At 43.5% G+C, this 25,252-nt stretch overlaps 2 protein-coding genes across 2 annotated transcripts in view; one reads left to right on the top strand and one right to left on the bottom strand.

The window, feature by feature from the left end:
- The first annotated feature begins 39 nt into the window (after positions 1-39).
- srebf1 (sterol regulatory element binding transcription factor 1) lies at positions 40-19,567 on the top strand. The gene is made up of 19 exons (XM_015945703.3): positions 40-524; positions 2,049-2,612; positions 12,587-12,762; positions 12,850-12,990; positions 13,066-13,284; positions 13,378-13,492; positions 13,685-13,842; positions 13,935-14,151; positions 14,236-14,420; positions 14,519-14,780; positions 14,907-15,073; positions 15,200-15,368; positions 15,486-15,594; positions 15,703-15,812; positions 16,479-16,611; positions 16,742-16,907; positions 17,402-17,626; positions 18,026-18,137; positions 18,266-19,567. The coding sequence occupies exons 1-19, from the start codon at positions 419-421 to the stop codon at positions 18,484-18,486; spliced, it is 3,555 nt and encodes a 1,184-aa protein (XP_015801189.3). The 5' UTR covers positions 40-418; the 3' UTR covers positions 18,487-19,567.
- A 3,166-nt stretch (positions 19,568-22,733) lies between these two features.
- LOC107376560 (retinoic acid-induced protein 1) overlaps positions 22,734-25,252 on the bottom strand; it is a 69,724-nt gene continuing 67,205 nt past the window's right edge. Inside the window, exon 5 of the mRNA XM_015945714.3 lies at positions 22,734-24,525. Within this exon, the coding sequence (XP_015801200.3) occupies positions 24,517-24,525 (9 nt within the window). The 3' untranslated portion in view covers positions 22,734-24,516. The remainder of the gene's footprint in view (positions 24,526-25,252) is intronic.

Here is a 25,252-nt window from a genome sequence, read left to right as displayed (position 1 = left end):
ATCGATGGATTAGGGATTTCCTTTTGCCTCCAGCGGTTTCCTGAATAACCAAAACAATCATGTGAAAAGAGGACGTGGGAATCCACTTCCAAGCTACTGATTGGCTGGCTTATGTGTCAATCATTGATGGGGCCGGACAGTTCTCTGCGGCTTCTGCCTTACGGCAGCACGTTAGTACTGAAGTGCTGAATGAGCTTCAGTGTTTGGCTCGGTTTGACAAGTTTCCCAAAGCTCAATATGGAGTTTAGATGTTAGTTAACGTATTGGTTGAAAGTTAAAGCGTATTTACATGTCTTTCAGGAAGACCTGGACCTCAAGGTTTTATCTAATGTAGGGACGAGGAAAGTTGAGGACTTTTTCCCTTTTCTGTGCGATCAACCTGCAAGTGAAGTCTGGAAAAGCAGACACACGAGTGAAGATGAATCGCTTGTCTTTTGACGATTCTTCGTTGGATCACCTGGATCCAACACTATCGCTTCATGATCCGAGTGATATAGATACGGCCCTTTTAAGCGATATTGATGGTAAGAAGAAATAATTGTAGCTCTTGAAATACGTGGCTAAAGTAATAATGCTGCTGGTACTTCTCTTGCATGGCATATATATTTACGTTTTCTGCGTCATGCAAGCCCTTGTTGAACACAGAATCATCAACTCGGAGCATTTTTACACTTGCTATCATTAGCCATTTAGCTAGTCCGCTTGTTTAGGAGCTAACTGAAGCAGCCACTAGACCTCCTGTTGGCTTTATTTGTTATTATACAGTGCAAACGCCGTAGTTCTAACCGAACTGTAAAATAGTTATTATTATTACTATAATTCAGAGCGAATTAGCTTTGAGGTTAACGTGTCCGCCCCGCCCCCAGCATGCTCGCTCGGAGGTTACTGTCGTTCATTCCTCTCGGTTCAGCTACCTCAATTGACCGAATTCTCAGTTGCGTTATATTTGTCCCAAATTCATAATAAGTTGCTTTTATGTGCTTTAAACGTCCATGTTTTGGTTTATTTCTGTTTTAAAAACATTATCTTATTAAAATTGTTGATGAGCAAGCAGTGCTGCTGTCAGGAGAGTGGACTTTAACAGATATTTATTATTAATAATACTTTGTAAAGAATCTTGGTGTGTGTTTAGTCATATCCTAAACAACAACGTGTAATGTGAAAAGTGGTATTTTAGCTAAACACATCCCGCTGGCCAGTTTTGTACACCTGACCGAGAATAACCTTTCGGTGATGTTGCTCGATAGTAACCTCTCGCTGTCTTGGTCTGAGTTTGAGAGCTGTGCTCTGATTGGCTGAGAGCGATCACCTCATACACAACACCGGTTTACAAATGCAGCCTCCTGCCTTACACAGCAGACATACATAACACGCACGCACGCGCGCGCATATTTTCAAAGCTTCTGATAATTATTTTCTCCCAGCAATTCCCACTGAAGGCATATTCTTGGGAAATATTTAAAAAATAATATGATTTTTATGATTATTTTCATATCTTTTACATTTTCTGCTGCTGCAGAAATGCTTGAATGTTAATTTGATGAATTTTCTTTTGATTTTCATACTAAGGTGTAGTGTTTATAATTTTCATGTAATTTTCTATTGTTTGGCTTTAACATTCATAAGAGTGCAGGAACAAACATGTAAACAATTCGTAACAAAATAAAAACCGGTAAATAAATAAAACTATTGGTTTTATTTATTTGGTATTTTGTCCACTTTAGACTCCGTGTCTGTTTTTTTCCAGGGATAAAATCTGAACTAAGTTAAATGTTTACCAGGATGTTGGATTCTAACTTGATGTTTATCCACTTGGGCTTGACATTTGACCAGTTGCAGCTTCATTTGCTGCAGACCTGAGTGAGGTTTTCTGTTCTCCTTTTACCTTTAGACCAGCCTTTGAGTGTAATCTCTGATCTGTCTGAACTGAAATCTTGTATATTTAAACCCAGTAAGAATAAATAATGCATAATCTAGATTTGAATGTAGGGAATCGGTTGTATACACTGAGAAATATTTTTCTAATTTAGATAACATTTTCTCTGCAGACATGCTTAATCTCATCAACAACCAAGACATGGAGTTTAGTGGACTCTTTGATCCAGGTCCCTTCACTGGAGGCCCCCCCACCCAAGAGATTGCTCCCTTGACCCAGCTGATCACCCCCGCGGCTCCTCCAGCTACCACCACCACACCTGCACCTACATCTTCCATCCTAAGCAGTAACCCCCACCTCGATGCTCTTTTGGGCCCTCCTATCACCCGTAGCTCCTCCACCCCAGACAAGACCTTTCAGCCTCCCACCTTTCAGCAGTCTCCTGTATCCCAGGTACCCAGCTCCTCCCCAAGGCCGCAGCCATCCCCCCCTCCACAAACTCAGGGCCTCAGGCAGCCTCAGGTGGAGCCTCCCCAGCCCTCTATCAGTCCTCCCACCCCTGCTCAGGCAGCTTCTCCTCTTGGATCACCAGGACCAAGTCCGTCATTCACCTCCACGACACAGCCTCTTTTCACCCTCGTTGCACCACAGACTCCACCTCAGATGCAGACACCACCTCAGACGCAGACACCACCTCAGGCACAGAGCAGCAATAAGAGCCAAATTACCTACACAGGTATGTATTCTTTTACGATAACGAGCAGTTTTTCAAGCTTAAAAATAAAATGCAAGAAATAGATCATGTTGTGCTTTACAATCAAAACAAGAGAGAAATAAATGTGCAGTGCAGAGCTAATCCACAGGAGTTCAAGCAAAAGCTGGTCTGAAGAAATGGTTTAGAGTTGCTTTTTAAAGGAGTTCACTGATCTGAGTCTCAGAAGGAGAGAAATAGTTACTGTAAGGTCATTTCTAGGGTCTGTGTGGCTTTAGACTCTCAATAAGACCCTTAAACCTTTTTGCAGGTGAGATGATTTAAATATCACCTGAATCAGGCCGCTAGGTTTTTCAACCTGGGCTGATGACACATCTGGTGTAATCGATCTGAGCGTATTCAGCAGGTTGCCTCTGCAGCGCGTGTCTACAGAATGGCTCAAAGAGCAGCACAGAGTCTGACTCGAAGATGTTCTCCCAGTCCAGCGCCAGCCTAATGGGAGGTCATGTTTGTCCCAAGCAGTAAATGTTTATTAGTACATGACAAATCACCCACCACGATTCAGTATTTAAAGTGCAATGGTTATCCACGCTGGATTTGATAAGAACTGCAAGATGACTTCATGAATATCGTTATCAGGAATGCAAAAGTAGGTAAAAGGTCACCAGTTTACCTGCTAACCTACTGACAAAAAGGCCTGTGCGACATCTATATAGGTCTGATGGTTCATAAAATGGGAGTTTTTAGTATCTGGATGAATCTAAATTTGTAAATTTTTTAATCTTTTTTTTTTAACTAATTAAGATTACTGTAGATTTTTTTGCCTCTTTCAGTCAGTCCTATAATTTAGGGATGAAAGTGCTGATGTCATTCTGCTGCTTTACTTTTACGTTTTGTTACAGCAAACCATCTAGCAGGTGTGCAAAGTAATGAATGAAATTTACTCGCGTTACTGTAATTGAGTAGCTTTTTTGTGTATTTCAGTCTGTCCTTTTACTTGCATATTTTTTAAAGAACTTTGCTACATTTTCAATCATATGTGTTACTGAGTAAAAAAAGGGGCTTAATAATAAATAAAAATTGTTGAGCAGCGTCGAAACAGAAAGAGAGACACCCTCACGTGCGCAGCGTCAGGACTTTTAACAGCCACACTTTTCCCACAGTTTTGCTCAGAAACATCAGTCCGGTCCCTGTGATGATCTTGCTGTTTACCCCTTTCTGCCTCCCTCTCCTGTTGGTTGAAACCAACCCACACCTTTGTGCACCGGTGTTACGTCAGTATTCTGCTTGGTTTGGTAGCTGGACTCGGTTTAGCCTTTGAAATGTGTTTCTCCAACTGCTCATGGCAGTGGCAAAAGAACGTTTAGCGCTGATAAGCTGATTCCCAGTGCTTTACTTATAGAACAGGAAACTTGCAGCCTCTGTGAGTTTAAACATCTTGCTTTCTGCAAACACTGCTGCTAACCACTTAAACATTCTCACTCTCCTGGTAATAACATTTTACTTTCTTTGACATGGAATGTGCTGCTACTAGTTTACCTGTTGAATGAGAGTTGGGCAATAAGTCGAAAATTCATCGTTATCGAAATTTCTGACTCTTATCGTGATCATTTTTCCCATGTCAATAAATTTGATAATAAAAAATTGAAAAGATTTGTGTAGGTTGGCAACACTCATGTCCCTTTAATTCAGTTCAATTGATTGCTGTAGTAGCTCAGAATTAGGGCTGCACAATATATCGAAAAATTATCGTCATCGCAATAACAGGACGTGTGATAGGCCCATCGCAAAACACGGCAAAAACAGCGATGAATGTTTGGTTCAAACATTTCCATCCGTGTCACACATCAGCATTTTGTAAACCAGCTCTGTTTTTTATGCGGAAGTATTATTTGACCAATCAAATGTAGTCCTTCTGATATGCGGCCAATCAGATGGGTCCGTTCACGTAATACGCCTGCCCCCTACATAGACCCTTTTGGAAAGCAACACCTGAACAGAATTAGCGGCGCTGTTCCCTTGTTCGTCATGCTGGCTCAGAGCAACGAACGCACTTTGTGCTGATGTTTCTCAATCAATCAATCAATCAATCAAAGCTTTATTTAGTTTCTGCTTTCAAACGTGAACGTGACTCTGCTCGGTGTCATTAATCATTTTTACCGGGCTGACTCCGACACGTGCCGGTGAACCAACCCACCTCCCATGTCGCTAGTGTTAGCCCCAGGCTCTGGTTAGCTTCCTGCTAAAAGGCTACAGCACTCTCTTCCCAGTCCCACCCTGCTAAAGAGGGCCTGGAAAAGTTCCCCCACACATCAAAGTGATTTTTCATTTATGAGTTTTTATAACCTTGTTAATCAGGATAGTTGATTTGCTGCTGCACATAAACTGTCAGTCAGAAGCTCTGCTAGCCGGTTATCTTAGAGGAGCTAGTTCAATTTGTTAGCTTGTTATCAGAATCATAGTTGCAGTTTCATCATCTGAGCTGCTTTTTAAGATCTAGGTAAACTTGTTCAATTTGGGGTTAAAACCAAATGTTTTCACATGTTTTGCCAGTTCCTCTTCTGAAAGGTAGACAATTGTTTTTCTCTTTCCCTCAAAAAATCTTAATATTCTTCTAGTTTGGCCCAGCACAGTTCACTTCCCAATTACAGCAACAGCCTTATATCAGAACCACATAAGTGGAGAAAATGTTCAGTAGCAATGAGAGAATTTGCTGTTGCATTTAAGTGATGTTAACTATTATTTAACATTTAAACTTATTTTCTGATTTTTTTATTTATTCTAAAATACCTGGTAAGGGATGTTTTTCTGTATTTGGAGCATCAGAAAAAGTTTTATGGTGGTGGTGATGTTTTAAAGTCACTGAGAAACTGCATGCATGCAGTTTGTTGTTTTGCTGCTAATACAGTAGCAGGTGCAGCTGCATATTTTTGCAATAAAAATGTTATGTTGTAATTAAATTCATGCATTAGTTTTAGTTTGCTTTGAACCCAGAGCAGACGTCACACGCCAGACGACATCAACACTGCATAATTTAGTATTTGTTCATTTATCGCGAGTAATATCGATATTGCAATATTAAGCACTGTTATCGAATATCACACAGGGTATCCGCGGGTCCTTAAAAAGTCTTAAAAAGTCTTAAATTAGCTTTTCCAAATTTAAGGCCTTAAAAATCCTTAAAAATGACAAATAATCCTTAAATAGTTTCCAAAGGTCTTAAATTACGAAAGGCCCAATAAACAAGATTCTTTTATTTCTATAAAATTTTCATGAATTTCTAGTTAGTTTGGCATTTTTTGTGTATGATATTGGCATAAGCGGAACCGTACACATTCGGTTGGTTGTGAAAGGGGGCTATTTTTAGATGAGCATGCTAGTGGGAGTTTGCACCATGGGGAAGTGCAACATTAATGGTAACTGGATGGCTAATCCCACGTTCACGACGTGGTTAGCACCGGCTCCAGGCAATAGCTGGAAATTATAGCTTAAATTTAATTTAAAAAATACCTTAAATTTGGTGAAAGTGGCCTTAAAAAAGGTCTTAAAAAGTCTTAAATTTGGCTCCCTTAAACCTGCAGATACCCTGGTTTTCCTAATATCGTGCAGCCCTACTTGGCAGAGAGTCATCCAATCTGCGGTCTCAAAACAACCCTGCAGGGCTTCTTCAGCGTCATGTGACCATTTTCTCACAGTTCTTCTTGTCACAGGTTGCCTCTGAACAAGTGGTTTGTATTCTGAGCAGAGAAAAACAAGATTGTGATCTGATTGTCCCAGAGGAGGTCTTGTTTTGGACATGTATGCATTCTTTACATTTGCATAACACAAATCCAATGTCTTGTTTTCTCTGGTGGAGCAGCTGACAAACTGTTGACATGTTGGAAGTGTAGCAGAGAGCGAGGCATGGTTAAAATTTAGGAAGCTGTACCACCTTGAGGCACGTAAAACTGTGACTCAGTGTAATACATGTGACAGCCCCATCTAGTGGACAACTTTTGTTTTTGCTCATACCTGTAGTTATCGTCCATTTATCGTTATCGGGGTGAAATCCTCAATATATCGTGATATTGATCGCCCAGCCCTGTGTTGAATTAATTATAGATTCACTAAGATAAAGATAATAAAGTTTATCTCTTACTAAATCCAATATTTACTAAGAAATCACAATGTAACCATAGAAACACTACTTGGTATATATATTGTGTGTGTGTTGGTGTGTGTGTGTGTGTTAGGGCTGGGGGTAAGTGATTATTTTTAAAAAGATTATTCTGACGATTATTTTATTGAATAGTCGACTATTCTAATGACTATTTAGACAATTAATCTAATGATTATTTTTCTATTGCACAGTTAATAAAAAACAAAAAATCTAATAAATTCCTCAAAAAAGTGATAAATTGTTACTGTAAGAGAATAAACACTACAGGCCTTCCATTTTGTATAACACCGCTTTTATTGTGTTGCGGTTGGTTATGTTCTGGTGACGTGTAGAACTTGGGAGAGCAGCATGGAGACACCATCTCCATGCTGCTTTGTTTTGGTCACTTATGTGCGCGAGGCGAGTGGTGCTACAACCCTTCCTGGGGAGTTTGGCTCGTGTGCAAAAAGGAAGGGACAATAACACGGGATTTAAAAGTTAAAATGATGATCAGGTTAATTTACTACTACAAAAAAACATAAATCTTGCCACCCACAGGTTGGGAATAATAAAACTAATCCTGCCTGTGGGAAATTAAAACAAAAGTACAAATAAGTAGGGATGTCCCACTGGGCAAAGATTACTGGGTTCTGGACCAAAATAAGAATCTCCAAAGGTCCAAACTCTAAACTGGGTGGTTAAACCAAACTCGAGGTGATATTTTAAACTAAACCGAAAACCCACAACCCTCTAAATGTAATAAAAGGGAGATCTGCGCCACAAAAAAGATGAACTCTAAACCAAAACGTAACAGCTTATCCAAATGCAAGAAGCTGTTAGCAAAAATGCTAACAGTAGCTTTACCAACGTTAAGTTCAAGTTACCAAGTTTAAATAAACCAAAATACCCAGCAAACAGACCAGCACAGAGAGACTGCTACCACCAAAACAGCTCTCCTAATGTCTGAAAGAAGCTCCTTTATGAAAACGCTCCCGGTGATTTTCTACATCTGCGAGAGACGGAGCAGCTCATCTGACCCCGGAAGTTGTTGTCTGTTGCCGGGAGACGAAGGCGGGCAAAACAGGAAAGGAATCTAGTAGCGGACGGACGTTGTTCTGGGTCTTCGGTATTTGGCGGAGATGTTAGTGAAGCAGGAGAAGGGGGCGAACTAGAGGAAAAACAGGCAGATTCCTCCTCTATTTACAAACTCCTGGGGATGCAACAAGTGGTTGTGGTGCGTCGACTACCAGATCTGACGTCGACAAATTTTTAGAATCGAGCCGTCGACGTCATCAAGGCTTCGCTACAGCCCTAGTGTGTGTGTGGGTGGGCTGGTGTTGGTGTCTGCGTGTGTCTGCTCTGTCTTTGCCATCCCGAGTGAGTCGTAGTGGATGGCTGCTTATACTGAGCTAGGATCCTCTGGAGGTTTCTTCCTGTTAAAAGGGAGTTTTCCTCTCCACTGTTGCTAAATGCTTGCTTAGTATGAGGATTGCTGTAAAGTTACTGACACTAGTCAGTGACTTGATGCAATTTGCTGGGTTCCTTATATAGGAAACTTTTTACTGATTGGCTTAATGACCTGACCTGTATTGGAATGTTTACTGTGTGAAGTGCCTTGAGATGACTCTTGTCGTGATTTGGCGCTTTATAAATAAACTTGAATTGAATTGAATCTAATCAACACTTAATACTGCAGCTAATTTAGTTGTAAGCATTATGAGCTCCATCCGTGTGTGTGTTTGTGTACACTTGTCTTTATATGTTCAAGTGGACTAAATTTGACTTTTAACAAGTAATGTGTGAAAATTTTTACATTGTTGGGTTTGTTTTTGCTGGTCCACACACAATCTAAGCACCCTGAAACTTTGTTTTAGAGGTATGGTGTGAATTCACTTTTCGTTTAGGTTAGGGTTAGGAATAGAACTCCATTGGTTATAGTTAGGGTATGGGTCAGGGTTAGGCATAGTGGAGCCTCTAAAATGAATGGAAGTCAATAGAGGTCCACACAATCATATAAATCAAGTGTGTGTGTGTGTGTGTGTGTGTGTGTGTGTGTGTGTGTGTGTGTGTTGTGTGCTAGTGTTGGGATTTTGCACTTCTTAGGTGTAGCCATCCTTATGCTGACAAAAAAAGTAACTAAGTAACTTTTACTTTGAGTACATTTTGTTTACGATATGTTTTAATTTCACTTAAAATTTTGGCAAATACTTTTAGTTGTACTTGAGTAAAAAATGATCAAAGTATCGGTACTCTTACTTAAGTAGGAAGTTTTAGTACTCTTTCCACATCTGCCTTCTAGAGTAGACCTGTTGGATCCCTTTCAACGCGGCTCAAGTCTGAACATGGCAGAAGTTGTTGTTTTAGGCTTTGTGATTGGAATTTTGAAAGTATTTGATTGATTATAAACAGATAAATAAGTAGTAAATGTACCAGTGTTGCTAGTTTGAACAGTTTTCATGGCTAAATGTGGTTTTTTTTAAGGTGTGCTCCACTGAAAAAACTTTTTATTTGTTATTCCTGATTATAATCAGTCACTCTGAGTTTTACATGCAGGCTGAACATGAAAATAATCTCCTTCACCCATCTCCTGCTTTATCTTTTGATAGAAAGTCAACAGTGAAACTCTAGGATTAGAAAAGCATGACAGATCTTGTCTCAGTGTCACTTAACATTCATGGACTCACCCATCTTGACTCTCGACAGGGAAGGCTGTTGGTTTAGTGTCCAGGAAACAGCAGAGAACGTCTCAGCTAGTAGAAGCTAACTGATAGCAATAGCAACTCCACCACACTGTGGAGATGAAACATCAATGTTGCAAGTCATTTGTAGAGTTGTGCTGCTGTTATCCAGTCGGAGGCGAGACGTCCAAATTTCAGGAAGTAAGACTCCAAATCCATTAGTGTTAAGCTCTCCTTTGATCTGGTATTCTGCTAGTTCCTGAAACAAGTGCATCTGAGCCCCCCCCCCCCCCCCCCCCCCCCTTCATACAACTTACAAGGCATTCATTCTTACTAAAGACCACTGCAGATGTATTGAATGAGTGTCACACACCTTTAAGCTGTAAATTCAAGAACTTGGACTGTTTTGTTTTTTTATTTGACAAAAACTGTGACTGTTGACCTGTAGCCTGCAGGTGAAGTGAAAAATCTAGTTTTTCTTGAATTGAAAACAACAAAACAGTTGAGCCATTTTTAAATGTAGAAAAGGGACATCAGGTGTTTCCACTCACCATGTCTTTATGACTTATGTTGTGGTAATAACTATTCAATTTGAATTCTGTAGCTGATTGTCTGGTTTGGGGCAAACATGCTTCATCTCTAACAGCTACCACCCTGAATAAAGCTGAAACCTATTGTTGAAGCTATTATTGCAGCAGGTCTGGTGTTACTCACTTCCTGACTGTGTTTTGTTGCTAGTTTTCATAATATAACTGTAATTGTGGTTTAGATGGTATGAATGGTTTCATGTTTTGTACAGTTCTCTGAGGAACCTGTGTGCTGACCACCAGGAGTGGTTCTGCAGCAGAAACCAGGAGAACGGTTTCAAATCAAATCAAAGATACTTTATTGATCCCGGAGGGAAATTAGAGTTTCAGTACACACAATTCAGAGATCAGACATACATGGGCAAGACACATGACAAGAATTGGTGACTGTGGTCATTCGCAACCCTGAGTCGCGCTACCTTAATAGAGATAAGAGGGTTACATGAGGATTGGTTCAGGTGGAGGGAAAAAACGGCACTTCAGAGTTACCCTCCAGCAGGAGGGCAGCTTTGCTCTGCAAAAAACACCTCAAACATATATGCGACAGACTTCAGACATTACACAAACATGAGACTCCAATAGGAAGGTGGGGGGCTGGGATCCTGTTTCCCCCAATGAGAGCAGCCATCTACGGCGCTCATCTACTGTACAGTCACAGGTGGGAGGGAGATCTTGGGAGAAGCAAAGAGCTAGGGCTGTAGCGAAGCCTCGACGAAGTCGACGGCTCGATTCTAAAAATTTGTCGACGTCAGATCTGGAAGTCGACGCACCGCGCCCACTTGTTGCATCCCCAGGAGTTTGTAAATAGAGGAGGAATCTGCCTGTTTTTCCTCTAGTTCGCCCTCTTCTCCGCCTTCACTAACATCTCCGCCAAATACCGAAGACCCGGAACAACGTCCGTCCATTACTAGATTCCTTTCCTGTTTTGCCCATTCGTCTCCCGGCAACGGACAACAACTTCCGGGTCAGATGCGCTGCTTCGTCTCTATCGCAGATGTAGAAAATCACCGGGAGCGTTTCTCCCTTCATTAAGGAGCTTCTTTCAGACATTAGGAGAGCTGTTTTGGTGGTAGCAGTCTCTCCTCCGTGCTGGTCTGTTTGCTGCTGGGTGTTTTTGGTTTATTTAAACTTGGTAACTTGAACTTAATGTTGGTAAAGCTACTGTTAGCATCTTCGCTAACAGCTTCTTGCGTTTGGATAAGCTGTTACGTTTTGGTTTAGAGTTCATCTTTTTTGTGGTGTAGATCTCCCTTTCATTACATTTAGAGTGTTGTGGGTTTTCGGTTTAGTTCAAAATATCACCTTGAGTTTGGTTTAACCCGTAAGACCAGTCGCCTCACGCACATAAGTGACCAAAACAAAGCAGCATGGAGACACTCCGTCTTCTACCACCTCTCAGGCAGCAGCCTGCTCTCCCACGTTCTACACGTCACCAGAACATAACCAACCAACACAATAAAAGCAGTGTTATACAAAATGGAAGGCCTGTAGTGTTTATTCTCTTACAGAAACAATTTATCAATTTTTTGAGGAATTTATTAGAGATTTTTTGGTTTTTGTTAATTGTGCAATAGAAAAATAATCATTAGATAAATTTTCTAAATAGTCATTAGAATAGTCGACTATTCGATAAAATAATCGTCAGAATAATCGTTTTAAAAATAATCGTTTACCCCCAGCCCTACAAAGAGCACATTGACTCCTACAGATTTGGGGACTTCAGCCTGGCGAGGTCATCAATCAGAAGACGGGGGGGGGGGGGGGGGTGTTAGGTTTTCACAGCATCTGTCTGCATTCCTTCGTGGGGGTTTTATTTGCTCGCCGCTCAAGGCTACCAGGGCGTCAGATTCAGATAACACGACTTTGTTTGGGTCAGGCTGAGATAATTTTCCTCTCTCCCTTCAGTATTTAAACTGATCATTCCAGTCCTTCAGTGAAGCTAATTTTAGATTTTTAAACCTGTCCATTCCGTCCGTTGACTCTCTCCGAGATGACATCCATTTTGCGCACTAATACCGGTAACGCAGCTAGAACATTGTACAGCTTACGATTCACCTCGAGTAACGTCCCAGTCTGTGAGGTCTCCACACGGACGGTGCTTTCCGTGGGTCCGGGTCTCCCTCCAATCCTCCCGTCTTGCCAAATTTCCAGAAAACCAGATATCCTCCCACTCCAATCAGGAGAAATCCAGTGATCATCAGGCCGAATATCCACACGTCTTTGATATCCTCAATGGACAGCTGGCTGAGGCATATGATCTTCCACTCCCTCCAGGAATCCAAAATATACCCCACCGGGTGTGTCTCCTGTGGACATGTGGGAGCCCCCTGCTCCGTTCTCATTGTTGAAAAAATCTTATCGATCGCAGTGAATGACCAGTTTATCAGATCCATGGTTAGTAAAAATAGAGTTTTTCAGAAGAAATGCAGTGAAGCGCTCTGTGGGCAGACAGGACAAAGAGCCTTGAGAAAAAAAGATAAGGGAGCGAAAGAGAGAAGCGTCTGTACTCCTCTAGTGCCTTGAAGAGAATATGGGATGGTTAATATATGTATATATAAAACTGTAATTGTGGTTCTGCTTCTTCCCTGTTTGCAGTTGGCAGCCCCAGCAGCGTGAGCCTCCCCATCACCACTTTGTCGTCCTCCCCTCCCAGCGTCCAGCCTGTGGCTATTCAGACTCAGCTCCAGGCGCTGACCACAACCACCCCCATTTTGGCCACAACCACAAGCCCTCCAGCTCAGACTATCGCACCGCAGATGCAGCAAGTTCCTGTGAGTGGGTGAAGCCGACCAATTGGATGAATGGCGTGTGTGTGTGTGTGTGTGTTACTGATTTGTGGATATTTGCGTGTCTCTCAGGTGCTGCTGCAGCCCCAGTTCATCAAAGCCGAGTCCCTGCTGCTCACCACTCTGAAACCTGACCCGTGCATCGTCACAACCGTAGCCTCCCCCACGTCTCTGGCCACCACCAGCAGCCCTGTTCAGAGCACCTCCCTGCAGGTAGGCGTGCTTGGATTGAGACTCAAAAATGATGGCGTCTGATATGAGTTATAACTCTTCTTTATTCCTCTCTAGGCCTTTGTGGGCGGTGGCACCATCCTGACCACGGTACCTGTGATGGTGGATGCTGAAAAGATCCCAATCAACCGCATTGCCATCGCCGGCAAGCCAATGGGACAGCCTCACAAGGGGGAGAAGCGCACAGCTCACAATGCCATCGAGAAGCGTTATCGTTCTTCTATCAACGATAAAATAGTGGAGCTGAAGGACCTGGTGGCTGGAACGGACGCCAAGGTGGGAGACTGTTTATCATTTACACTTCTCAGTGTTCTCTGTTTATACCAGACTGCGTAGCAAAGGCCCAACTGAACGCGATCCTTTTTACAGTTGAACAAGTCGGCGGTTCTGAGGAAAGCCATCGACTACATCCGCTACCTGCAGCAGACCAACCAGAAACTCAAACAGGAGAACATGGCTCTCAAAATGGCCACGCAGAAAAACAGTAGGCGCCTTCTCCTGCAGTTGTTTTTGCCCCATAAGAGTATTTGACCTTTTGTGATGGGGTCAATTCAAATTCAAAAAAACTTTAATCATCCCCGAGGGGCAATTGTTTGTCAGCTGATGGCTGTTGTTAATCCATAGCCTTTATCTCCGTCCAGCTGCTCTCTACGTCATTCTTTTCTTCTGCCTTCAGAGTCTCTGAAGGACCTGGTTGCCATGGAGGTGGATGGACAGCCAGAAGTGAAGAACGAGCTGCCCACTCCCCCAGCCTCCGACGTGGGCTCTCCCACCTCCTTCTCACACTGTGGCAGCGACTCAGAGCCCGACAGTCCAATGGGAGAAGACACAAAGGTATTGATCTGCTTCAATAATAGACTTTATTAACATGATGTTATTTTTGTTTCCAGAATGGCTCACGCCTTCTTTTATCTCCCATCTAACAGCCAAACTTTGGCCTGCTGGACCAGCCTGCAGCCGGCGGAGGTGCCGGTGGGATGTTGGACCGATCCCGCATGGCTTTGTGCGCCTTTACCTTCCTCTTCCTTTCCCTCAACCCCCTGGCGGCGCTGCTCTGCTCACCTGGTCGCAGCTCAACAGGAGGCGCTGCAGACACCGCCCCCCATCATACCAGCAGAAGCGTCCTGGGTTTGGACATCACAGGCAAGCACTGGATAAACTGGTATTTAGGTCTGTTCTGTAGCTCAGTCAGATGCTTTTAAATGAGAGTATCTGTTTTGTGCACAGCTGACTCGTGGGGCTGGATGGACTGGATGTTGCCAACTCTTCTGGTGTGGCTGCTGAATGGCATCCTGGTGTCTGGAGTTCTGATCCGGTTGTTGGTTTACGGAGAGCCGGTCACCAGGCCTCACTCTGGATCATCCGTTTTGTTCTGGAGGCACCGCAAGCAGGCAGACCTGGACCTCGCTAGGGTACATTGATTTATTCGTTGAAACAAATCGTTAACAAGCCTCCCATCACTCACTTTCACCTTTGTCCTCTCTCTTCCCGTCCCTCGTTTGTGTCCCAGGGAGATTTTGCTCAGGCCAGCCACAACCTGTGGACCTGTCTGAAGGCTCTGGGTCGTCCTCTGCCCACCTCCCAGTTGGACCTGGCCTGCGCGGCTCTTTGGTCCCTGCTGAGGTTCTGCCTTCAGCGCCTCTGGGTCGGCCGCTGGCTCGCTGCCAGGGCAGGAGGTTTGAAAGCAGATCGCCCCCTGCAGGAAGACGCGTGCAAAAGCAATCGGGATGCTGCGCTGGTTTACCATCGTCTCCATCAGCTTCACATGACAGGTCGGAAGGTCTTCTTGTGTAAATCAGTGGTTTTGTTCTAATTAACCATCTTTTGTGATTATGACATCATTGTACAGTGGATCTATGATAAAAGCTGTAGTTGAATGATTATTTCTGCGTGTGAAGGTAAGCTGAACGGGAGCCACCTGTCAGCTGTCCACATGGCTCTGAGTGCGGTGAACCTGGCAGAATGTGCTGGCTCGTGTCTGCCTGTAGCCTCCCTGGCGGAGGTCTACGTCTCCGCAGCTCTGAGAGTCAAAGCCAGTATGCCGAGGATCCTTCACTTCACCTCTGTGAGTTCCTTCTGTTCGTGCGTCTGACTCACGGTTGCTTCTGGTGCATGTTTATCTGCTCGTATTCACAGGTTTAAGATGACGTTGTTATTGAGTTCACAGCAATGTGATCTTCTCTCCTGACAGCGTGTGTTCCTAAGCAGCGCCCGTCAGGCCTGCTTATCGTCCAGCGGCAGCGTTCCTCCAGCCATGCAGTGGCTTTGCCACCCACTCGGCCACCGATTCTTCGTGGACGGCGACTGGGCCATCCGCAGCACACCTAGAGAAAGCATCTACAGCCAGGCTGGCAACACGGGTGAGAGAATCTATCAGCTATCATTTCATCAATTTATTAACTGCTGAATCTTCGAGGATGTCTCCATCTTCAGATGTTTGCACTCACAGTGGGTTTTTTGTTGAAAATGTCCTACAGTGGACCCTCTGGCTCAGGTGACCCAGGCCTTTAGAGAACACCTCCTTGAGAAGGCTCTTTATTGTGTGGCGCAGCCTCACGAAGAGAAGAGCTCCAGTCAGGGTGAAGGGTGAGAAACGCATCGTCCCTCTGATCAGATTTACCGCGTATGTATTCTTAAAGAAGATGGTTATAACATTTAAACATCGTGTGTGTGTGTGTGTGTGTGTGTCATCAGAGAGTATGCCGATGCCTTGGAGTACCTCCAGCTGCTGATCAGCGCGTCAGACGCAGCTGGCGCCACCTCCCAGTCTTTTGCGATCGGCTCCAACATGGCTACAGTGACTGGTGGGTTGTTGTGTTTTAACACGTCTCATGACCATCTCCAGTATTCCACTGGGATGGAACCGTTGGCGATGAACATTAAACGGTCTGGAGTTATTCTCGAGTCTTCTCCGAGTCCCACTGAGGCGTTGTTTTATTCAGGACCTTCTTTAGCCCTTCTCTGTTTTGTTCCCATCAGTCAGAAAATGAAGTTCGGTGTGATTCTAACTGAAAATGTCTCCAGCCAAACCCCAGCTACCGGTTTTATTCCATCGCTTCTTTGTTACTCTGATCCATCTGTTTTTACCTGAGAGGACTTGGAAAGGATTTTAAAATGAAGAAATACTCCCGCTGACTTTAACCCTCCCACCACTTCCCTTTGTCTTCTCCAGTCTGAGTAAAAGAGGGAGGATAGGATAGAGGGAGGCATCTGCTAGATTGCTTCATTAATCTTCCGCTCTGTCAAACGGATGATCACCTTCAGACACGTGAGGATTTTAATAGGAAAACACACGTCCTGGCAGTCTCCTCTTGCAGTGTTGTGGTTTATGTGTGTGATGTGTGGTGATCCAGAAAGAGGGGGTGGGAAATTCAAAATGCTGGGTTTTTGCATTTACTGTCATGTAGGTTAAACGTTAGAGAAGCATGTTTGATCATTTTATTTTTCACTTTTTTTTTTTCGTTCTCCAGGATGTGACCCCCACTCCAAATGGTGGTCCTCAGTTGCCATAGTGATAATCAACTGGCTTCAGGGAGACGACGCTGCGGCAGAGAGACTCTACCCGACCGTCGAGCACCTGCCCCGCAGTCTGCAGAACGCAGAGTGAGTTACAGAAATGCACCCTGGAAGCTCCTGGTCCTGCTCTAGAGGGTGTTGTGTAACGTTTCACCCTGGCGCGCTTGCTCTGCTTTAACCTGTGTCCTTCGTCTGATTCCCCCTCTGGTTCTGGCAGGAATCTTCTGCCCAAAGCGTGTCTAAACACATTCAGGGCAGTCAGGGCTCTGCTGTTCAAGCCAGAGAACTGCCAGCTGAGTCTGAGCTACACTGACAAGGCCAGCACTCTGCTCCGAGACAGCCTCAACCTGGGACCACACTGCCACAGCTCCGGTTTAGACAAGGTACACACACACACACACACACACACACACACACACGCACGCACGCACGCACGCACGCACACACACTGGGATCTCTCAGATGATTAATCTGCATGTAAAATAGTGAGATGGTGACATCATTTGCATAAGAAAGCAGAAAGTGACAGACATACACACGTACATAGAAACCCGCACCGAGTTCTGATTTCCACACTTGCCCTGAAGCGATTCCACTGCGGGATGCTGCAGTGTCCTACCCAGTGGCATTTAGCAGATGGTGGTTCTGGTGGATCACGGTGTGTGTGTGTGTGTGTGTATGGCCAGTGCTGTGGTGCATTGTAGTTGCATTGCATGTGTGTCTTATGGGAGTGCAATGTACCTGCAGTGCAACACAGACCTGGGCCATGACCGTCAGAACACACTCAGGATGAATGGGACTTTCATGATCATGCAGGATTATCCTCCAGAACCTAAAGCCTCATGTTCACCATCTTCTCCTGCTCATTCTTCCATAGGTTGTGCAATTGCTGGTGTGTGACCTGCTGTTGGTTTTGAGGACAAACATCTGGCGTGTGCAGCAGCAGGGGGCGTGCCCTACGGGTCCTGCAGGACCTGTGCCAGTGGGCACTAGTGTCCCTGCCGGCCATCACCAGGCATCTCCACCAGAACTTCAGGGCTTTCAGCAAGATCTCAGCTCTCTACGCAAGCTGGCACAGAGCTTCAGGCCAGCTATGAGACGAGTAGGTCAAACTTTGACGTTTTTAGATTTCGTACTGAAGTTCAAAAAGATCAGCTTTAGAAACCAGGTGGATAGGCGAGGGACGACTCGAGACTCGGCTCTGTAAGAGGCACAAATGAAAGGAAGCTTTCTGCTGGAAGAGCTAAAAAGAATCTTCTTCACACGCACACACACACACTCGCACGCACACGCACGCACACACACACACACACACACACACACACACACACACACACACACACACACACACACACACACACACACACACACACCCTGAGGCTGATGTGTACTCAGAGCGTTTTAAGTCTCTCTGAGGAAGAGCTGAACATTAGGTGTGAGTCATCATCACTCACCCCCCCACCCCACCCCCCCTCCTCACACCGCTCTTCTCTCCTTCCAGTTGTTTCTTCATGAAGCCACAGCCAGGCTGATGGCCGGGGCCAGTCCCACCAGAACTCACCAACTTCTGGATCGCTCGCTGCGACGCAGAACAACGCCAGGAGCCAAGACAGGTGACGATTTGCCATTTGAAGCTTTTTTTTTGTTATATCAGGCTGATTTTGTCTGCTTGCTCAAGAATAAACAGAACCTGTGTGTACAAGAGAAGCTTCTGATGGAGTGTTTTTTGTTTGCGTTGCAGAAGAGTGCGAGGCGCGGCCCGGCCAGAGGGAGCAGGCTGAGGCTGTGATGCTGGCGTGTCGCTACCTTCCTCCCTCCTTTCTGTCAGCTCCGGGCCAACGGGTGGGCATGCTGGCTGACGCAGCACGCACCCTGGAGAAGCTGGGAGACAAGAGGACCCTTCACGACTGCCAGCAGATGATCATCAAACTGGGCAGTGGCACCACCGTCACCAACACCTAGAGCAAAGGGAAGGCTGGGACTCGCATGTCCTGTAGAATCATCCGCTCTAAATGAAAGCGCACACAGACCTAAACAAAACCAGCTGTTTTTATTTGGATCCCTTCCACAGGCTGGCGTGACCCACACACCAGAATGCACTTACAGTCTTCGCTCTGTTGGGTGCTTCACTGTCACACATTGACCACAAGGAGGAGCCAACTTATCCCTGAGGTGGATGATGACGCAGCAAAGAGATGTTTGCCCTGCAGTCCTTCACAGAGCTCCACCTCCCACCGAGCCTCGGTGTGTGTGTGTGTGTGTGTGTCTGGCTGCTCTGTTGTCTACAGGGTGCAGCGTCTCTTTATCTGTGGGAGAAAAACAACCAAACTTTTGTTCAGGATCGGCTTTTGGAGCTGGTTGTAGTAGCCATCCGCTGCACAGGATTTAAATCTGAAAGAAAAGACTAATGATCCCCTTGCTTTGTCTGCACTACGCCTGTATGGCTGCTTTTAATGAGCTAAAATAATGACAATATGGCTTTATGAAGGTATTTTCATAGAGATTGTGTATTTGTTTTGCCTTGTACATATTTTCTAATGTATTTATAATCTGACAGAACTTTGATTTGGCAGATAGTTTTGATAAGCAGCTCTCTGGTATTCTTAGACAGCATTACAGTATTGTATCAAATACATGTCAAAACTGTGACATCATCAGATTATTAGGCTCTCAGCGTTTGGGTGTTGATCCAACTATGATATCTAAAGAAGGAGCATTCGTCTTTAACACCTCTGAAAGTACTAAACGATGCCCTGTTAGATCTTTAAGCCGTTACAGTTTCTTGTTCTTCGAGAACCACATTTTTTTTATGGATTGTAAAAATATTTATAACCGTTCACTAACATGATTTGTGCGAACCGTGGAGCTGCCACTGTCTTAAAGTACATTTCCTGTAACTCATTGTTCTTGTCTCTTGTTACTCGGTTTCATCCCTATCATGTAAATATGAAATCATTTTGTAAAGAGGTTCTACTGTAATGCTTTTATTTTTATTGGTAATGTGTGTTGATGCCAAAAGAGAAATAAAAGTATGTTCAAGGTTTTGGTGACGTACAAAAATATATTTATAAAGGACTATGTTTCAGTTTCATTGTTTAATTAATGTAATTAGTGTCTTTTCAACAGAGAAAAAAAGTTGAAAATTCTTCCAGTGAATCGTTAGAGTTGTCATGGTAACCAAACACCTGTGTTGCTTACTTTCTGGTGACATCGACTGGCAGGCGCAGACTGAATTGTAAAAGTGAACAGCGAGAGCTTCTGGTAGCAACACACGAATTTAGATGTTTCTACAGTGTTTTTACTAGAAGATATGACAAATAAAAACAGAACCTGCCAGCCTATAGCTGCAACGGCAAATTTGGAAAACAATTAGCTTAACCCTCCCACGGTCCTCCTCAATGAGGAGTGAGCACCACCTCACCCCTGCCACATGGACCTCAAGGGATAAACCATCAACCCTGCTCAATGGTCAACTTTCCTCGTGGGGTCACCCATTAGGACAGTGGGAGGGTTAAACATTTTTTCATGCCTCAAAGTTGAAACATGAGGCTGCAGTAGCTCAGGAGGTAGAGCGGGTTGCCTCGTGATCGGAGGATCATGGGTTCGATTCCAGCTACCACCAGGGGCAGTCTGCTGTTGTGTCCTTGGACAAGATACTTCACCCAACTTGTGTTGGTGGTGGTCAGAGGGGCCGACAAATGGCAGCCTTGCCTCTGTCAGACCAACCCAGGGTGGCTGTGGCTACAAAGTCAAGGGAGCCTCCAAGGGGTGGCCAGGAAAATTGCTGTGTGTGAATGTGAGAGTGTGTGAAAGCGTCTTTGAGTGACCTAAAAAGCGTTATATAAGTTCAATGTATTATTGTTATTACCATCATATATATATATATATACATGTACACATATATACAGTTACATATATATACATATATATATTTATATATATATATATGTATATGCATATCTATATATATATATATATATCTATCTATATATATATATATATATATATATATATATATATATATATGTATATGCATATCTATATGTATATGTATATATATATATATATATATATATATATATATATATATATATATATATGTATATGCATATCTATATGTATATATATGTAACTGTATATATGTGTACATGTATATATATATATATATATATATATATATATATATATATATATATACACAGTATATATATGTATATATATATATGTATGTATAGGCTATATATATATATATATATTGTGGAGATTCAAAAACGCGGTTGCCTCGCATCTATCTAACAACCTGCAGTAACGATTGGACCATCTGGTTGTCGGTCTTGCCGAACAGCCACACTTCCCTGGGTCATCATTCTGTCTTGTATTAATTAGCAGCACACCACTGGTGTAAGAGGTTCTCCACTCGCCCTTAGAGAAGGAGAAACAGCCGGCTGCTACCACTTCAACTTTTGGACAAACTACCAGAGGCCCAAAAAGAAAAACAAAATGGCTACTGCTGTTTATTGCTATCTCCTTTCCTCTGACTATGTGGGTTTCTGGTTGCAGCAGAAACGTCTCAGGGAAGACACCTGAGGGGAGGGGTGAGTGTTCCATGATTGTATTTGTGCTAGCTTGTTCTGTAGATTCGCTATTAAAAAGTAAGTCACCTCCCTAAAACAGACTTAAGCCTGCACCGGAGGCAGACACGCCTCGTCGTCATTTTAAACAGAAACTCTTATAGATAATGAGAGTGAGCACACAGGGAGGTGCTGAAGATAGGCGCCAGTTCTATCTCAAGCACCGCAGCTTTACAAAGTTGTAAAATATTTAACAACAGATGTTACGGCATAGAGCGTCTTTACAGCACAAACCCAGCCGCAGTTTTGATAACTTTAAAATACAATTGATCTTTAAATATTCAAATAAATAGCATATTTACCCATTTTAATGAATTTGAGTCTCACAAAACACGATGACAAGTCTGATCACATATAAACAATAGAGTCACTTCCCGCTTTCTGTTCTCAAGACCCACGTGATGTTGTGACTATCGCGCAATGTTCCAAGAAGCGCTCAGCGAAGTGACGCGGCACGTCCAGTGTGACCACTTGACTTCTCAAAATCTCAGGCGAGATGCAGCATGGCTCATCCGCCTCCGGTGTGCCCTATAGGCTTTACTCCATCCACACTTCCTGTTTGAAAAATGAACCAAAAGAGGTGTTTTCTGGGGGACTGAGAAGGCACCCCCCAACACCTCCTCCCTAGTATGCAAGGAGATTCTCTGTTGGAGACACAAGCTGTTAACGAATACACACACTCCCTGCTTGGATGGAGAAATTGCAAAACACTTCCTAGTCTGGAGGATTTCTCTTCTCCACCTTCATCAGAGAAATTAAAGGAAAGAAGGTTTTGTGGAGGAGCTGAACGGCTCTGAGCCATGTCGGCTCGTGAGTGGCCAAGAATCTGCAGCTTTATTCCCCACTGTGGAAGTCCAGCAGACGTCAGGCTGTATTGGCCGGATCACAGTGCAATGCTTTAGCCAATAATGATGGCTGATTCAAATTCAAATGTAGTACAGCCTTTTAACCTGAAGAGGGAGCCACATTGACATTTGTAGGCTGAATAATTTAAATAAGATGCAATGACATACCAAAAATATTGACTACACACACATACAGCACTATTAGACCCTCATTTAAACAGTTTATCAGCAAAAAAGTTGATGCACAGGTGACTTGCTCTTTAAAGAGATGCTAGTCAGCTATAAAGGAGTCTGCAGCTTGGTGTGAGCTCTCTGCACTCAGAAGGGATTTGAAAAATCACAAAAATATCTAGATATTGATCTTTAATTAAAAAATTTACCAAAAACATGTAGTGTGTTTGCAAAAAGAGTTGAAAACTTTACATCAGAGGTTAGTGTGACATCATCAATTGAACATCTCCATGAAATGGACTGAATTATAAAAAAAGAACATCAAAAAGCTAGTTCAGTCATAAATTCCAGCTTTCAGTGATCTTGTGAAGTTCTACTGAGCTCCAAAACAGAGGGCTTTCCTCTCATTTTCATCAGAATCTTATTACTGTTTTTGGGGAATATTTTTACATATTTTATCTACAGCATGAGATGTATCACTACTGCACACTAGCACAAGGTAAATCCTTTGTTTGTGTGTGTGTGTGTTACTTCAGTGTAGAATAAAAAGAGCAGGCACTGGTCATAGCAGCGTTGAAAGGTGCTGGTATATTTAACATTGGCGTTACAAAAAACATCTCAAACAAAATGATGCTGTGTGTCATCAAGTCCAAATCAAATAGACATGAAATCAATAAAAAAGGCATGCTCCCACCTAGACGAGTGACATTCCCAAAAAAAGTTTCATTTTTTTCATCAATGGATTCTTTTAATAACATTTTATAAGCAATAACATATTCCATTTTATAGAAAATAAACATCTCTAGGAAATACTATACACAATTATATTAGTACATCACATCTTACATTTAAACAGCATCAAATACTTCTGTACACCATTAAATAATGAGCTTCATAAAAGAGAAAGAGAGTTTGGTGTTTTTGCACTTTCTTTTCTGCTTTAATACTTAATTATGTCCCTTTTTCATATAGCTGATGATGCTCTGCACAGTGCAGCTTTATATAGCAACAGCAGAGTGTGTGTGTGTGTGTGTGGGGGAGGGGGGGGGGGGCTACATTTTTAGATACACAAACATACAAAACGTGGTATGGAACCTAGTTTGAATGCACTTCTTCCTGTGATGTGTGGAATAATCATATGAAACATTTTCACGGTTAATTCCCCTGAACTGTACACGGTTACGAAGCAACCCTACTCTTGATCCTTGACGAGTGATGGTGGCTACTGTCCATACTCAATGTGCACACAGTTGAATTAAATGCAACAGAATTCTTATTTTTTAATCATTTTCATATCTATATATATATTTATATATATTTTTTAAATAACACAAAGCCTTACATATACCAAGGGTGATGTGATGATGTTAATGCACACCAAAATACACCTTCAAAGATATGATGATAAAATACTGCGTCTGTTTTTTCACAATTCTGTGATGTCAGAATATTTAGAACCTGTAAAGAACATCGTCATCATTACAGTTTCCATATTTAGTTTTAAACACAAACATTGAGATAGTACATCCAGTGGTTGGCTGATGCTTTCGTTTTTTCCCCTTCCTTTTTAAATTTTATTTTTTCTAATGGAGGACATCCTCAGACACATGGTGATGATGTGGCTATGGAATGACAATGGTTAACACACACACACACACACACACACACACACACACACACACACACACACACACACACACACACACACACACACACACACACACACACACACACACACACACACACACGCGCGCACGCACGCACGCACGCACGCACACACACACACACACACACACACAAAGCTGCGTGTATGCACCTGTTGGCTCAAAGACAAGGTGGCCAGAGGATGCTTCTGTCCAATCAGTGTCCACCAGCTGTGTGAGGATGATAGCAAACCCATCTGAAGGGAGCACACACACACACACACACACACACACACACAGACACACACACACACACACACACACACACACACACACACACACACACACACACACACACACACACACACACACACACACACACACACACACACACACACACACACACACACACACACACACTCACACGAGTTCCTCACTTGGAATTTCAAATAGTTTGAAACAAAGCACATCCTCCCGCTAAACACAGACCACCTTCTGCCTCGCAGGATAAATACAAATTTCTGGTCTGGTTTCAGGAAGCAGCCGCTCTCCCTGAAGTGATTCCTCCGGGCCCCTCGGTGCAGATTCTGGCCGACAAACCTGTCCATTCTCGGTCCGTATAAGTAGCTGCTGCGACAGCTATCTGCTGGATATGGTGGCACGACAATGGTTCTGGTAGTAAAGATGGCGCACGTGAATATATTACAGGTCCTGCAAAGGAAAGGAAGACAAAACACAAACTTTGTTTATGTCCTGTTTGTAATTTTCTAAATTCCCAACACACAATCTGCCTGTGATGCAGGCAGAGAGCCTCCATTGCAGAAAGGCCACTCTGAATGTTAGGCTCTCAGTGCAAATCTGCAAAGAAGATCAAAGCATGCAGCTAACCAGCATCTCTATGAAAGGATCGTGCTGGCAGTGAGGTTTCATATGTCCTCCTCTTTCTCTCTAAACACCCGTCTGTCTGTCCTTACATCCTCGATGCTTTCCACCTCAGTTTTCAGGGATTTTCTCTCTTTTCAGCTCTTCTTTTCTTCCTGCCTCCCCCTCATGTAACTGCCCCATTCGGCTGCTGTTCAAGCTTAGATGCAGCTCCAAACAGGCTGCTTTTCCTCTTCCTGTCTCACTCTCTCACATGCACATGTGTTTTTTATTTTCTCAGAGCAGCGTACAGGCAACCTGCTAATCACCCTGCAGAGGTGCATAGATCCTCTGTGCTTTAACGCAGGAAAACCAGCAGCGGAGCCAGCACATGAACCTGTTTTTTTATCAGCTTTAAAGTAAACACAGGCAGAGGGAGAGTTCTCTGATGGGGTACCCATGGGTGGGGAGCTGCTGCGTGTACGTGTGTGTGTGTGTGTGTGTCCTCTTCTCTTTGATTAGACTGTTCAGCCTAAATTGGCATGGCACAGACCTGTGCACACAGACATATACACAT

This window comes from Nothobranchius furzeri, chromosome 12 (genome assembly GCF_043380555.1).
Source record: "Nothobranchius furzeri strain GRZ-AD chromosome 12, NfurGRZ-RIMD1, whole genome shotgun sequence".
In the NCBI taxonomy this organism is placed as follows: Eukaryota; Metazoa; Chordata; class Actinopteri; order Cyprinodontiformes; family Nothobranchiidae; genus Nothobranchius; species Nothobranchius furzeri.
The sequence above is the reverse complement of the archived record's forward strand: the minus strand, read 5'-3'. Positions and strand labels throughout refer to the sequence as shown.

What these genes read in the sequence shown, in the direction of transcription:
- srebf1 (XM_015945703.3), top strand. Translation starts at nt 419, where the DNA reads ATGAATCGCTTGTCTTTTGACGATTCTTCGTTGGATCACCTGGATCCA. An exon ending in TTCAGAGCACCTCCCTGCAG is followed by an intron (nt 12,991 to 13,065) that starts GTAGGCGTGCTT and finishes ATTCCTCTCTAG; the next exon opens with GCCTTTGTGGGCGGTGGCAC. An exon ending in TGGCTGGAACGGACGCCAAG is followed by an intron (nt 13,285 to 13,377) that starts GTGGGAGACTGT and finishes TCCTTTTTACAG; the next exon opens with TTGAACAAGTCGGCGGTTCT.